Genomic DNA, 15,150 nt, shown 5'->3' with positions numbered 1-15,150 from the left:
TAATCCACTAATCTGGATCATTTCATGCGTGGGACCCACCAAGAATAAAACAATGTTCTGAACTAGTGGTGTGTAATGCACTTTATAAGCTTATGAATCGAGGTATTGTTTCCCTGGCAATGGAGGTTTTTTCCTTGCAGGTTGCAGCCCAATAGCCCATATAATGCTGTCATCGGCAGAAGCCCCTGCAAAATCATTGTTTGTTCGTTTTGCTGGAAGTTCTGGTTCTGGACTGGAGAAGAGGAAGCATGTCTAAGTCTTGCAAGGGCCTGGCGATGGAACTGGTAAAATGTCTGAGCGAAACCGATTGTGTTAAGGTCACTCATTTCTCTCTCTCTCTCTCTCTCTGTTGTTTGACTTGTTTTCCCACTCTAGTTTTATCTCTTCTCGTTATTTTTAAGGGTGTCCTTTTTACGAGTTTTATTCGTTCTGTGATTTGGATTTTTATGGAGGAATATAGATTTTCTCTTGCAATCTTGGGTTCCTTTTCTTTTTCCTCTATTTTGTTATTTTTTTTTCCACTAGTTGTTGGTCACTGAAGAACAAGCGTTTAAGCTTATCCCATTAGTTGACTGGGTTCCACAATAAACTGATTTCTATCTGAAGTAAATTGATTGTGACCTGTATCTGCTTCTATAATGAAAATGGACAATTACTTACATCCACGATTTGAGAAACCAAGTTGGTTTTAACTCTATTTTTCTCGCTTACTTTGCAATGTCAACGGACACTAGTAATGCAAAGAGTAACATATGATGCTAGAAAATACAATATGGTCTATCTTCAATCATAAAATAATTGCTGAATCTGTTTTTTTTTTTGGTTTTCTACTGTATTTTTGGGTATGTTTTGCTACTGTATTTTACCACTTGGGTTAGAAATGTGGAAATATGTCTGACATATTTTTCTGCTAAACTCATTTCCTTATTATGATCTATCTTTAAAAACGTTAGCATTGCCTACATTTGTTCAGGTTGAGAAGAGATCATATAGAGAATGTGCTGGAGAGAAGGCTCCATCCATTTCAAGTGAATGTGTGGGTCTAAGGGAGACATATTTCAATTGCAAGAGAGGCCAGGCATGTTACCTATTTAATTAACTTTTTCTCCAACCATCATCTACGTTTATGTGTTGGTCAGAAGCTTTGAGTTTCTCGACTTATAATTGTGGTTTCCACGCATGTTACAATTGCAATCATAGTTGTCAAGGTGTTGCCTAGGTGATTAGGTGCTGAATCTGCTGATGGCTGGGTGCCTTACCTGAACGCTGTGGCTTATATAAAAAAGGTTCCTGCCTAGGTGATAAGGTCCCCCCCCACCCAGCTGACAAAAAATTTAAGAAGAGAAGTATTAAAGAAGAAAAAGGATAAAGAGCATAGTTTTCAAGGCGCCAAGGCGAGGCTGGGTATTAGGGGGCGCCTTGTTGCCTAGGCGGGCACCTAGACGATGGATTTTTTTATATAGAAAACATAGATCCTAGGGTAGTTCGATAGGTACCATAGTCATATTTCCTTAATAAATATTCATACTTTTCATAAGAAAAGTATAGAGTTCATGTTAAAGTATAGAAAATGCGTTGATTAGACAAAATTTTAAATTCTTCCTTACTTATTGGTTCAGGTTTTAAAGTCTTTGAGGGTTCAATACAGCATTTAGCAATGTTTGTATTGATTACATCCTAACAAATAAGAAAATAATAAAAACAAATTAGTATATAAACACACAAAATGAATATTTAAGTTTAATAATGCCTATTTTATAATTATAATGTCAAAAAGTAAAGAATAAAAAAGTATTTTACAATACATATTACAAAACTGCTTGGCGATTAGGTGAGGCGAGCCTCAAAGGGCGCCTTGTCGCCCAGGTGTCGCTTAGGCGCCTGCCTAGGCGTTGCCTTGACAACTATGATAAAGAGGTCTTTTTTAATACTCTCTTAGGTTAAATAGATAAAAAGGGTTGCTCCTTGTTCTCTTTCCTTTTCATTACTCTCTCTTAAAATTTTTTATTAGTATGTAATTGTAATCTTCTTTAGTTGCTAATAATTTTTTTTTTAACACATGATATAGTGTTGTGTTTGAAATGCTGAAATTAAATGGTTTAAAATGCTACTGTCTTTTAGCCTCAGTTTGGGAAGAGTGCAAATACAAATATGTTCAGTGCAATACCCTGTATATGGTATTTCTAAACCTTGTATTTTGTACTGTAAAGTGTAAATATTTGTATTTTTACTCTTCCCAAAGTGAGCCTTAGATATAAGGATTTAATATGTTTCAAGAGGCAAACTAATGTTATTAGTAAGGAGATTTGTTTTTCCTTCAATTTATATTCATACTAATTGGTATGTAAAGTTAGGGAACTAATCTAAAATTTAGCTTTTGTTTTTTTGTAAGGTTTTATCACCTAGGGAACTTGGCAACTAGGCAATCCACTGTTGCCTAGAATCTCCTTGATGCCTAGACAACTGTGACTGTAATGCAAAAATGATTCAGTTGTAATTCTTGGATATGACTTCATTTATATGAAGATTAGTTTCAATGGTTCAGCAGAAGCATTGTTTGTATTGTCGTATTGATCATATTCGTTGTATGTCTATTTTATTGTTAACTTATTGAAACCAGTGTTGCATCGACTCTCCTAGGTGGTGAAGTGTCCATGTTGGACTCACACTGGATTTGAACACCTTATAGTTTTTTAATGGACACTTCAACATAAAATTTTCTTTTATCTACTTTATTATTTGACATGAATAAATAACTAATATAAACAATGAATGCCTTTTCTCTAGAAACCTTTATTAATTAACAAAGATAAAGTTCTAACAATTTTTATTGGTCTATAGTATTAAATTTTGACAAATATGGACTGTTGCAAGCTTTCCACTCTTTGATAGATATTATGCATTTTTGCTTTCCATGAAGCTAGCCTTTTCTCCACTTTCTCCACTATGGGTTCTCAAATAGTTTTAGAATTGCACTTTGTTCCCAAGGGCATGCGCAAATATTAACATGGAAGTTTTCCAACTCTACATCGATTTGCCCAATTCTCCAGTTCTTGTACTTCCCCCACTGCGAATAACTCACTTTTTTGAACATTCACATGTAAACCTGAAACTACCTCAATCCATCTTAGAGTAGTAAGTTTTTCAAGCTGCTCTCTTGCAGCATTGCAGGAAAATATGGTATTGTCAGCAAACTCTAACATTGGAACTACCCTCTCCCTACATCAAAACCTTCTATATAACCTCTTTCTAGGCTTCTACAGCCCACCAAACCATTTTGTTTAAAGCTTCCACCATGCAAATTAATAAGAAGGGAGGAAGGGGGGGTGTCTCCCTGTCTTATTCCTCTTGAGATTTTGATGCATTGATTTTATTGTATCTAATGTCTCTGTATCCAATTTCAGTTAACATGGCTACAATGTTGGAGAGGGAAATGAGGGATTTCTTGTGGATGGGATGGAAAGATGAAAACTGAATAGAGCTATCATTTAGTAATTTTGGGACAAGTGTGTTGTCAAAAGAGATTCTGGGGTGGAGGTTAATATAGACGTTTTGGAGATCTAGTGAGAAAAATGGAGTCTTATGGAGGAGAGTAATTCAAGCTAAGCTGGGGTTAAGGGAAGCTGGTTGGAAGCTGGGAGAAGTCAATCAAACCTGTGGGTGCTCTTTTGGAAGAGAATAGAAAAGAGCCATAAGGAATACAGTAATGGTGTAAGATATGAAGTGGGGAATGGGCAGTGTGTAAGTTTTTGGCAGGATTATTGGTGAGGAGAAAGACCTTTAAAGGAAATATTTCCCTCTCTTTATGAACTGGAACCTAACAGAGAGGCTCGGATGGTTGATTATTTATCAGAAATCAATGGAGTAAGGGTATGGACCCTTTAGTTTAGGTGGCAGCTCAATGTTTGGGAAATTGAACCTTTGATGGAGCTAATGCAGTTGTTTTTATAGCACTTGGACAGACATCAGCAGGGAGGATAGGAGAGTTTGGATTTGGGAGAAGTCTGGTGCTGGTCATATCTTTCTGCAGTGCAGCTTCTCATACTCAATATGGACTAAGGTTTTGAAGTTATTTGCTGTTGAAGGAAGTTTTCCTTCTTCAATTGAAGGCTTCTTGAAGGGGTGGAGACTGGAAGGTTTAAATAGAAGAGGAAAAGTTATCTGGAACACAGTACCTGCAGCAGTCTTTTGGATGGTCTGGCAAGAAAGAAACAATAGAATTTTTCAAAGGAAGAGTAGTTAAGCTGAAGTAGTGTTCTCAAGGATAGTTGGGAAGTTGTATTCATGGATTAATATACACAATCTGTTTAAAGGAAGAGATTATAAGTCTTTTTTTTATATGAAGATCTTTTTGTAAACTGTCAGGGGCCGAAGGTATAGGGATCATGGATGTATCTTATGTAAATTCTCTTTCCCTTTATACAACCTCTAGTTGTAATAGTTGTAGAGAACATTGATGTGGGCCCCACAGCTGTGGTCCCACTCTGTCCGTAGGGTAGAATGTATTTAGTCACAGCTGTGGTTATTTTGCTATTCTGTTATTTCTAGTTTCAGTTTTATATTGTTTGTTATTTGTTACCAGTTATGATGTAAACACCAAGGGCAGATATGTCCTTTCATGTAACTAGCATAACCTATATATATTAACTTAAAGTGGCGGCGGCAGAATATTGACATTTTGTTCTTCTCCTCAAAATCTGTGTTCTACTGCTCTTTCACCACTCTTTCTTCTACTTCTTCTTCACTTTCTCTTCTCATTGAACCTGAAATCTCTTAGTGGTCAAGACTGAATAGCAGTCTTGAAAACTTACATGGTATCAGAGCCAAGTTAGGGTTTTTCATGTGAGTCTAATACCAGCCGACCACATGAGAATTCCCTAGGACTGAAAGCTGAAAAGGAGGAGTTCGCTGACTGATTCTTGGAGATCGCCAGAGGTGCTAGTAGCTGTTGGAAACTTGCTAGGGTTGCAGAGTGTTGGTGGTCAGGAAGGATCAGAGAAGACTAGGGTTCAGGTAACCCTAGAAGGCAGCGAACTAATTTTTCCTTGTAAGTTGTTTACTTTTTAAGAGAAGTTCTATCAAAGAAGATAGGTTGGACCTATCTGGAGGGGAAGGCCGAACCATTCTAGTTCTTTCTCTCTTCGATTCACTAGGGTTTTACAGCAAACCCTAGCCGAACTGTGTTTCTCTCTACTTTAGGGTTTGAAAGTGATCTGTGGCAAGCCCTAGTGTTTGACTGAACCCTGTGATCTACCTAGAGCTACTCTTAAGTTTATTGGTAGGTCCGATCAGATTCTAGGGTTTCTTAAAACCCTACTGCAAGCTCATCTATATAGTTTGGACTGTGCGACTGAATTGCTTCCTTTCAGGATTGATTAAAACCCTAACTTTCCCTAGCATATCAGTTTTTTTTAAAGCTGTTCTCAGAGTTCTAAGGGAGTTAGAGATCTACGAACAGCTACTGCTGTGTTGGCTAGTTGATTTTAGATCAGAATTATTTCGGTTTTGTGCACATACATTGAGAATACAGATCAGGCCTATACTGTTTTGATTGTGATTTGTGATTCAAGTGCTATTTTGAGATTTGACAGAAATGGAGTCTAAAATTCAGGCAGAAGGCAGTCTTGGGAACATTAGTTATGGTGGTATTTCTGAGATGGGTGGTCAGATTACGACCGTAAAGTTTGATGAATCAAACTATTTGGAATGGGCCCAATCAGCCATGATGGCTATTGGTGGAAGAGGTAAATTAGGGTACCTCTTGGGAGATATGAAAGAACCTTCCAAGGGAGACCCGACATATACCAAGTGGATGCAAGAAAACTACTTGGTTATGACATGGCTGTGTAATTCTATGCAGCCTCATAGTAGCCGGAATTATTTGTGGGCAAAGACAACTAAGGAGATATGGGATGTTATGAAAGAAACTTACTCCCAACCCCTTAATGTTGCCACAGCATATGAATTGAAATGTGAAGTGAACACCCTTAAACAAGGAGAGAAACCGGTGTCGATCTACTTCTCTACCTTGAAGTCCCTGTGGCATGAGATTGATCACTTAGAGACTCTTGAGTAGGAGAGTCCCAAAGATGCTCAGACCCATAGAAAGCACATCGAGAAAAATAGAGTGTTTGAGTTCCTGGCGGGACTGAACTCAGAATATGATATTGTGAGGCAGCAGATTTTGACTAGAGACAGTGTGATTCTCTCTCAGGCTTACTCATTTGTACATAGCGAAGAGACCAGAAGGAAGGTTATGATGCAACCCACATCAGCCTTTGTAGCGGCTACACCAAAATCAGGGGGTGATTCAGAGAAGGACAGGAGGAAGGAAGACAAGAAGGATGTAGTATGTGAACATTGTAAGAAACCCAAACATACAAAAGAGACATGTTGGAAACTGCATCCCCACTTGGTTCCTGCGAAGTTAAGAAACAAGAAGGGCACTGCTCATGTAGCCATGAACACTTATTCAACATCCTCATCTGGCACAAAAGGAACATCTTTGGAGACCTTAGCTACAGTTCAGGCTGCCCTAATACAGCTAGAAAAGGAGGTTGGAAATTCAGCTCAGCCACCGCAGCTCCAGGTACTACTGAACCTTGTTGGGTAATAGACTCGGGTGCATCTGATCACGTGACTAGCTTGCCTTCATTGTTTACTACTTACCATTTGTCTTCTGGTAGGGATAAGGTATCTATTGCTGATGGCTCCCTAGTTCCTATTTCTGGAAAGGGTGACATCAAGCTTTTAAACACTATCTCCCTATCATCTGTTTTGCATGTGCCTAAGCTTGATACTAACCTTCTTTCAGTCAGTAGTATTACCAAGCATATGAACTGCTCAATAACCTTCTTCCCTGACCGATGTGTTTTTCAAGACTTGGAGGCGTAGAAGGTGATTGGGACTGGCCGTGAGACGAATGGGATCTATCTGCTCGGGGAGCGGTTCCGTCAGGGAGAGTCAGTAGAGAAGTTGTCTTTTGTTTCTCAGAGTGTGAGTCCGGTTATGCTTTGGCATAACCGATTAGGTCATTTGTCTTTTCGATTTTTACAGAGTCTGTTTCCTACTTTATTTGAGTCTATTGAGTTGTCTCAGCTACAGTATGAAAGTTGTGAGTTTGCTAAGCATTGTAGAAAGCCTTATTTATTGAGTAATAAAAGGAGTGATAATTCTTTTGATATTGTGCATATTGACGTTTGGGGGCCTTATCATATCCCTTCCATGGGTGGGTACAGATACTTTTTGTTATTTGTTGATGACCATACCCGGTTTTCTTGGGTTTATCTCATGCGTTCACGAGATGAGGTACCTTCCCTGACCCAAAAATTTCACCAAATGATCCTAACCCAGTTTGATGCCAAGATCAAAGTTCTCAGATCTGATAACGCAAAGGAATACTTTGCTAAATCATTGACATCTTATCTTCTTCATCATGGGGTTATCCACCAGAGCTCTTGCCCTCGTACACCTCAGTAGAATGGAGTTGCTGAGAGGAAGAATAGGCACATTTTGGAAGTGGCTAGAAGCCTCATGTTTACTTCCAATGTCCCTATTCGCTTCTGGGGGGATGCTATCCTCATGGCAGTATACCTTATTAATCGGGTCCCTTCTAGGGTCCTTGATATGCGATCTCCTTTTTCGCTTCTACACCCACGTGAGGACTTGTTTTCTATTCCCCTTAAGACATTCGGTTGCACTTGCTTTGTTTAGCTTCTCGGACCCCATCCCTTCAAGTTCGAACCCAAAGCCTCCAAATGCATCTTCCTTGGTTATGCACAAACTCAAAAAGGGTTATTGCTGTTATGATCTTGTCTTCGAGAGGAAGTTTGTCTCCATGGATGTCACTTTCTTTGAGGGGGCACCCTATTATCCTCGGATTGCCCCTCAGGGGGAGAGTAGTGAGAGTGGGGGTTTGAGTTCTTGTCTTCAGGGGGAGAGCAGTGAGAGTGGGGCAGTTCCTTTGCCTATTCCATTGGGTGATGAGAGCTGCAATGGTGAGGGTGGTCAGAGGGATCAGGAGTTGAGGGTTTATCACAGGCGGTGCAGGCAGGTTGATCTTGATCATCAGCAGTCCAGACCAGCTCCAATCTCATCTGCAGCTCCAGGTCCAGATACTTCAGTCCCAGAGCCCATAGAGACTTCCCCTACAGACGATCTTGACCTTCCAATTGCAGTCCGTAAAGGGAAACGACATTGTACCACATCCACAACTCACTGTATTTCCCATTTTTTATCCTATGATCGCTTATCTCCTACCTATAGGTCCTACCTTAGCTCCATTTCCAATGTCCCTATTCCAAGAACAGTGCAAGAAGCCCTATCCGTCCCTGAATGGAAAGATGCAATGCAAGTGGAGATGGATGCCCTGTTGAAAAACAACACCTAGGAGGTAGTTGATTTGCCAAAAGGAAAGAAACCAGTTGGATGCAGATGGGTATTTACGGTGAAGCATAATGCAGATGGTATTACATAGACTTATGGCATAGATTACTTGGAAACATTTGCACCGGTAGCCAAGATGACTACTATTCGAGTTCTATTGTCCCTTGCAGCAAGTCACACTTGGCCTTTATACCAAATGGACGTGAAAAATGCCTTTCTGAATGGAGATCTGCAGGAAGAAGTTTACATGCATTTGCCTTTTGGATTCTATGATGCAGAAATAGGTAAGAAGGTCTGCCGGCTCAACAAGGCTTTGTATGGTTTGAAACAGTCACCTAGGGCTTGGTTCGATAGATTCAGACTAGCACTTGTGAAGTTTGGATATGTACAGGCCCAGTCAGATCATATCCTATTCATCAAGAGGGTGGAGTCCTCTTTGACACTACTGGCCGTATATGTTGATGATATTGTGGTCACAGGGAATGATAGCCATGGGATTGAGTCTCTTAAACAGCTTCTTCACCAAGAATTTGAGGTGAAGGACCTTGGTGTACTCCAGTATTTTTTGGGTATTGAGGTTGCTAGATCCAAACAGGGGATCTTTATATCTCAGAGGAAATATGTCCTAGACCTATTGGCAGAAACTGGAAAGTTAGGTGTCAAGCCTGCAGATACACCAATTGGACAGAATCATAGGATTAGTGCCGGGAGTGGGGAGCTTCTTGAAGACAAAGTTATGTTCTAGCAACTGGTAGGAAAGCTCCTATATCTTTGCCTCACTCGGCCAGATATTACTTATGCTGTTAGTGTTGTCAGCCAGTACATGCATTCTCCTAGAACCACACATCTTCTTGCGGCAGAAAGAATCTTAGCCTACTTGAAGAGATGCCCAGGTAAGGGTATACTTTTCAAGAACAACAATCACATGAAGGTGGAGGTCTATACTGATGCAGATTGGGCTGGGAGTGTTGATGACAAAAGGTCTACCTCAGGATATTGTGCCCTTGTGGGAGGAAACCTTGTCTCCTGGAGAAGTAAGAAACAAAGTGTTGTCTCCCGGTCAAGTGCTGAAGCAAAATACAGGTCCATGGCCAATGGAGTGGCTGAAATCCTATGGCTAAGATCTCTACTTGAGGAGTTGGGTATTGAGTATGAGAAGCCCCTGATGTTGTACTGTGATAATCAAGCCGCCATTAATATAGCACATAATCCAGTACAGCATGACAGAACCAAACACATTGAAGTTGACTGCCATTTTGTGCGAGAGAGGGTCTCATCTCAAGAAGTATGCCTCCCTTACATCACATCCAGTATGCAACTAGCAGACATCCTCACTAAAGCCATTATCAAGAAAGAAGCTAGAGGCGGATCTATCCAAGTTGGGAATGATGAGCATATACTCCCAACTTGAGGGGGAGTATAGAGAACATTGATGTGGGCCCCACAGCTGTGGTCCCACTCTGTCCATAGGGTAGAATGTATTTAGTCACAGCTGTGGTTATTTTGCTATTCTGTTATTTCTAGTTTCAGTTTTATATTGTTTGTTATTTGTTAGCAGTTATGATGTAAACACCAAGGGCAGATATGCCCTTTCATGTAACTAGCATAACCTATATAAGAATGTTGACATTCTGTTCTTCTGCTCAAAATCTGTGTTCTACTGCTCTTTCACCACTCTTTCTTCTACTTCTTCTTCACTTTTTCTTCTCATCGAACCTGAAATCTCTTAGTGGTCAAGACTGAATAGCAGTCTTGAAAACCTACAATAGTTAATACGTTTTTATAGACACATCTATGAGTTTTTTTTTTTTTTTGCATCATGACAAGTCAGACTCCTGGACACATGTCAGTTTCTAATTGTTGTGTTTGTGTCCATGCAACAGTGTTGTCAAAAACCATAGATTTAAGTGTGGAAGATCTTGAAAAAATTCTTTTGCTTGATATGATGTTTGTCTGTTCTTGAAAATATTTTACCATGTTTTTTAGGGATGCAAGTCTTGCCCAATTTGAACACTTTCAATTACATTACCCTTGGGTTTGGCCTCAGGCTTATTCAAAATTTAACAAATTCTCAACCCAACATGACCTAAGTTGCACTCGTAATGCCTTTCCTAAAAGCTGACTCCATAGGGAGTATTAACCACTCTAGATACCTAATTATGAGGAGATTGCCCTTATTTGGTAACCATTATCTTCTTCCATTGCACTAACTCATCCGAACAATAACCACCTTATAAGAATAGGTTTATCCATAAGCCTCATCTTTTTGGAGGCCAATCCCTAAAGAGACTTTGGCCTACAAACCAATAAGCCCTATTGTTTTTTTCTCATTTTTGTGCAAGAATCTCCATTTAACTTCTTTAACCTTGGTCCATATGCAATATTTTTCAAGTTTTTTTTTTATTGATTACTTTGCATTAGTTTGGCATCAGAACTAGGATCCTGCTACTATCATCTTCTCTATCTTGACCTTGTTGATGCCACCTTTTTTGGGATCTTTTTTGTTTTTGTTTTTTTTTGATAGATGACAATGACCACCATTTTTAGATCTTAGTCATCTTGTCTACTTGAAATTCACTCTCAACCGCGTATACACCTCTAGAGTACTTGATCCATCTATTGGACACACCAATTAGATTTTGCCTAATGAATTATGCATTTGGGTTTATTTATGGTTCACCAAAATACAAAGTTACAAATATTGGTTATGTAGTTGGTGGTTTCACATAAGTTATTGTTGTTGCTACCTTAGTGATTGTAGCTCTCGCACTACAAAAGGCTGTAAACTTGGCACAATCTAGGAAGATCTAGGAAGGATCTAGAACACCTTCTAGAACCTTTAATCTTCAAAACTCTACCAAAGGGTAGTACTCTTCTACATAATATGTGAATATTCTAGAGTATATGACCCCTCTATGGATAGATCAAGGGCCCCAAGATTTGATGGTTTTACTATGGTATTCTATCAAGATTGTTGGGAGATTATAAAAAATGATTTGACTTGGTTCAATAATTCATAATAAGGGAAATATTGAGGAGGATGTCACCCAAAGAACTAGAGTAGAATGGGCAAAATTGAGGGATGCATATGGACTTTTATGCGATGAGCGAATATCGACTTAGATTAAAAGGAAAATTCTATAAAACAGTTGTAAGGCCGGTTATGTTGGAAGATAGGGAGAATGAAGGGCAAAAGGAGAGGATGAAAGTTCTTCATGCTAATTTAGTGGGAAGGATAATAGGAAGAGAGGTAAATACAAAGGAGTTTGAAGTTTGGGGCAATAATGGAATGGGGAAGAGAAAAGGTGTTAGGGGTGAGGAAGTTGAACACAAAACTTTTGTTCTTCATGTTTCATAGTAAGGAATATGTAGAGAAGATCGGGCTTGAGCCTAAAACACCGGGCCCAACCTTTTTTTGTGTTGGGCTCGAGCTTTCTCAAAAAAGCCCGACCCAAGCCCAAGCCCGACTTGATAATGTATTATAATATAAAAATATATTTTATATAATAAAATATATATAATATATTTTTTCTATATTATTCTTCTCTTTTTAAATGTAAAAGTGAGATCTTTCATTTTTTTTTAGGTTCTGAGGTCATTTAATGTAAATAAAACAGTTTTTTATTGAATAAAAAAGGAAAAAAATCTTTTTCCAATTTTTTGGCTGGGCTTGGGCTCAAGACCTAGGCTTGATGGTCGGATGGGGCTCGGGCTCAGGTTTGAGTATGTTCTATTAACAAAGACAAAGCTTGGCCCAGCCTGACCCGACCCATGAACAAGTTTAGTAGCGGGATGATCCGATCTGATCCTATTTGGTCGAATTCGGATCACCCCTGTTTGGATCTTCGGATCGGATAATATGATCCAATTAGAAATCGGATTCGGATTCAGATCACCCCTATCCGATCCGATATATATCCTATTTATTTATTTATAAATATATATTTTTTTATCAATATTTATAAATATATTTTTATAAACTTGTTGTATTATTTACTTTTTTATAAAACATGTATATATATATATGATGAAAATAATTAAAAAATACTTGTATGTTTTGTTTTTACTTTATTTAAATTAGTATATTTTGTTTTTCTTGTAATAATTTATTATTTTTTAAAGAAAACTAGTCAGATTGGATCAGATCCGAAGATCCGACTTACCGATAGGATTCGAATTCAAATCGAGTTCTATAAGATCCGATCCGTTTGCATCCCTAGTAGCGGGAGAGTTGAAGGAGGGGAGACCAAGATATGTGACGTGGATCAGTGTCGTGGATACCCCTCCATGCATGGAGCATCCTAACATTTGAAGAAGTGGCTTCAGCCTGTGGAAAATTCCTGAAGTATGATGATAGAAACAGAACCTGGGTAAAATTAGATATGGCTTGGATTTTGGTGGAGGCTAAAATCTTAGCCAGCATACTAGAAAGATTGATGTTGGAATTTTCTAGGGAAACTTACGAGCTAAGGCTGATAATGGAAGGAATCAGTGATTCATTCTGTGAGGAGGAGAAGACTCAAGTGGACCAGGAACATCTTAGAGAAAAAGGAGGTTTAGGGAAGAACGTTGGGAGCATGGAGCATAGGGGAGGGAGAAGTGCAAAGTAAAGGAGAAGACAAAGGAGGTTGGGTAGTTGAAAGGTTGAGCGGAGGAAGAAGAAGATGTTGAGTCAGATTCTTCGTCGAGTAAGAGAGTATGGGTGGACAAAGGAAGTTTATTAGGTCAAAAAGAGGAGGGACAAGTGGAGGGCAAGAATGTTAAATTGAAGGGAGACTGAAAGTCCAGTGAGGGGGTGGATAAAAAGGAGAAGGAATAGGCATTAGCTGGTAGCATCCCACAAATACAAATGGGTGGGGACCACCACTTTAAGAGACTATTGGTAATGTTTAAAAAGAGGAGAAAAGGAAAGAAGGTTAAAAGGGGGAGGGGTATTTTAGGAAATTCCCTCTTGGCTTAGAAGAAGAGGGCTATTGGCTCGTTGGTAACCAGCCAAATTGGAAAAGATGAACAGAAGAGAGGCTGCAGAGTTAATTTGGGTGGTATTGAGATGCAAAGGAGATAGGAAGATTGGAGTTTGGGAAGGAAAGAGGTCGGAGGTGTTTTGATCAATCTCGATTGCAGAATGGAAGAAGTCAACTCTAGAAGCGGTGAGGGAAGAGAGCTCAGATTGTGACCGAAACCTCATCGAGGCTGTCAATGGAGACAAAGCTTCTACCTCGAGAGCCTTATAGATTGAAGTCCAACTGGAGAACAGTGCGGCTGAGAATATCAGAAAATGAAACTAACCAGGATGACAAAGATATATTGTTGACGGTGGAAGGGAGCTCCTGGATCGAGCTGTAGTTAGTCCTTGTCGATTAGGGGATAGGCTGCATAATGAGGTAAGTATTCCCTCTATCCCCGGCTCCTTTTTCGTTGTCCTCATCAACCTCTACATCGTCAACTTTTTTTGAAGCAGCAAGAAAAAATTTCATGAAAAGGTAAGTGAGTTACATCCTAACATCCTTGGTTGTCTAGATGACACACCAAATGCATTCTCAAAGCTTCAAATTGATAAGGATTCTACATTATAAAGTTGGAATTCAAGGGTATTGCAGAAATTTTTCAAAAAATCGGTCTTGGAGACTTGATCCAAATCTGGGAGTCTAAGAAACCATTCTGAGATCAGATTGGTCACTGTGGCTACCATGTGTTCTATGTTGCTTGATCTACTCTTGAAAACTCTTCTATTTCTCTCCCTCCAGATAGACCAACATACTGCAAAAGGGACACAACTCCAAATAATCCTAGCTTTCTTACTGCCTCTAAGCTTTGGCCACAAAAAGAATATTTCTGCTGAAGTCAATGGATGGAATCCACTCACCCCAAATAGGAAAGGAGAAGAACTTCCATATAAAGCTTGCTATCCTGCATGGGAAGAACAAATGGAAGACTGTTTCTTCCTCCTGATTGCATATATAACACCAGCTGGCCAGATATAGACCCTAGATTTCAGGTGATCAGAGGTGAGGACGCTGTCATGTGCCACCAACCAGGCATAGGCTTCTACCCTTGGAAGAACTGGGTTACCCCATACTCCTTTTATCTGATCCATACCCCTTTCTTCTCTTATTAAATCTTTGTAGAATGACCTGACCATCTTCTATATCTCTAGAAATGCTGGTCCCTTTTAATTTTTCCAGAAGCATAGTACACTCTTCCACTTCTTGGTCTAGTAGAGGCCTTCTGAATTTCGGATTCCAAATCAATTTCTCCCCTCTCCACTCATAGCATTTTGCTATTCAGACTTGTTCAGTTAACTTGTATAATCTTGGGCACACCTCACTTAACTTTCCTATCTCAAGCCACTCATCTTCCCAAAACCTCATTCTAGAGCCTTCCCCCACTTTAAACTTGACCAATTTTCTGAATTATTGATTGAAACTCATTATTCCTTTCCAGACACTCACCCCATATGAGCTTCTCACTTCCCTTGGTTCCCACCTAAATCTTATCACACCATATTTCGCAACCATCACTCTGCTCCATAAAGCTTCCGTCTCTCCCCCTTGCTCGAACTTCCACAGCCACTTCCCTAGAAGTGCTTTGTTTATTAACTTAACCCTTCTCAGCCCCAGACCTCTCCTCTCCTTTGGATTGCACACCTTCTCCCACTTGACCAAATGATATTTTTTGGCTACCCCCACCCTTTCCCATAAGAAGTCTCTTGGAATTTTCTCCACCTTCATAGCCACTTCATTAGGTACTTTTGCTCCTTTTGCT

General features: G+C 39.5%; 1 protein-coding gene across 2 annotated transcripts in view; it reads left to right on the top strand.

The window, feature by feature from the left end:
• The first annotated feature begins 103 nt into the window (after nt 1-103).
• Nucleotides 104-15,150, top strand: part of LOC104607236 (cytochrome C oxidase assembly factor) — a 36,102-nt gene continuing 21,055 nt past the window's right edge. The window contains exons 1-2 of one of the 2 annotated variants that reach the window (XM_088904218.1): nt 104-317; nt 974-1,078. In XM_088904218.1, the coding sequence (XP_088760344.1) occupies nt 249-317; nt 974-1,078 (174 nt within the window). In that variant the 5' untranslated portion in view covers nt 104-248. The remainder of the gene's footprint in view (nt 318-973; nt 1,079-15,150) is intronic. The other variant, XM_010272811.3, reaches the window with a different exon arrangement.

Source organism: Nelumbo nucifera, chromosome 4, assembly GCF_055504915.1.
Source record: "Nelumbo nucifera cultivar China Antique chromosome 4, China Antique-T2T, whole genome shotgun sequence".
In the NCBI taxonomy this organism is placed as follows: Eukaryota; Viridiplantae; Streptophyta; class Magnoliopsida; order Proteales; family Nelumbonaceae; genus Nelumbo; species Nelumbo nucifera.
The sequence above is the reverse complement of the archived record's forward strand: the minus strand, read 5'-3'. Positions and strand labels throughout refer to the sequence as shown.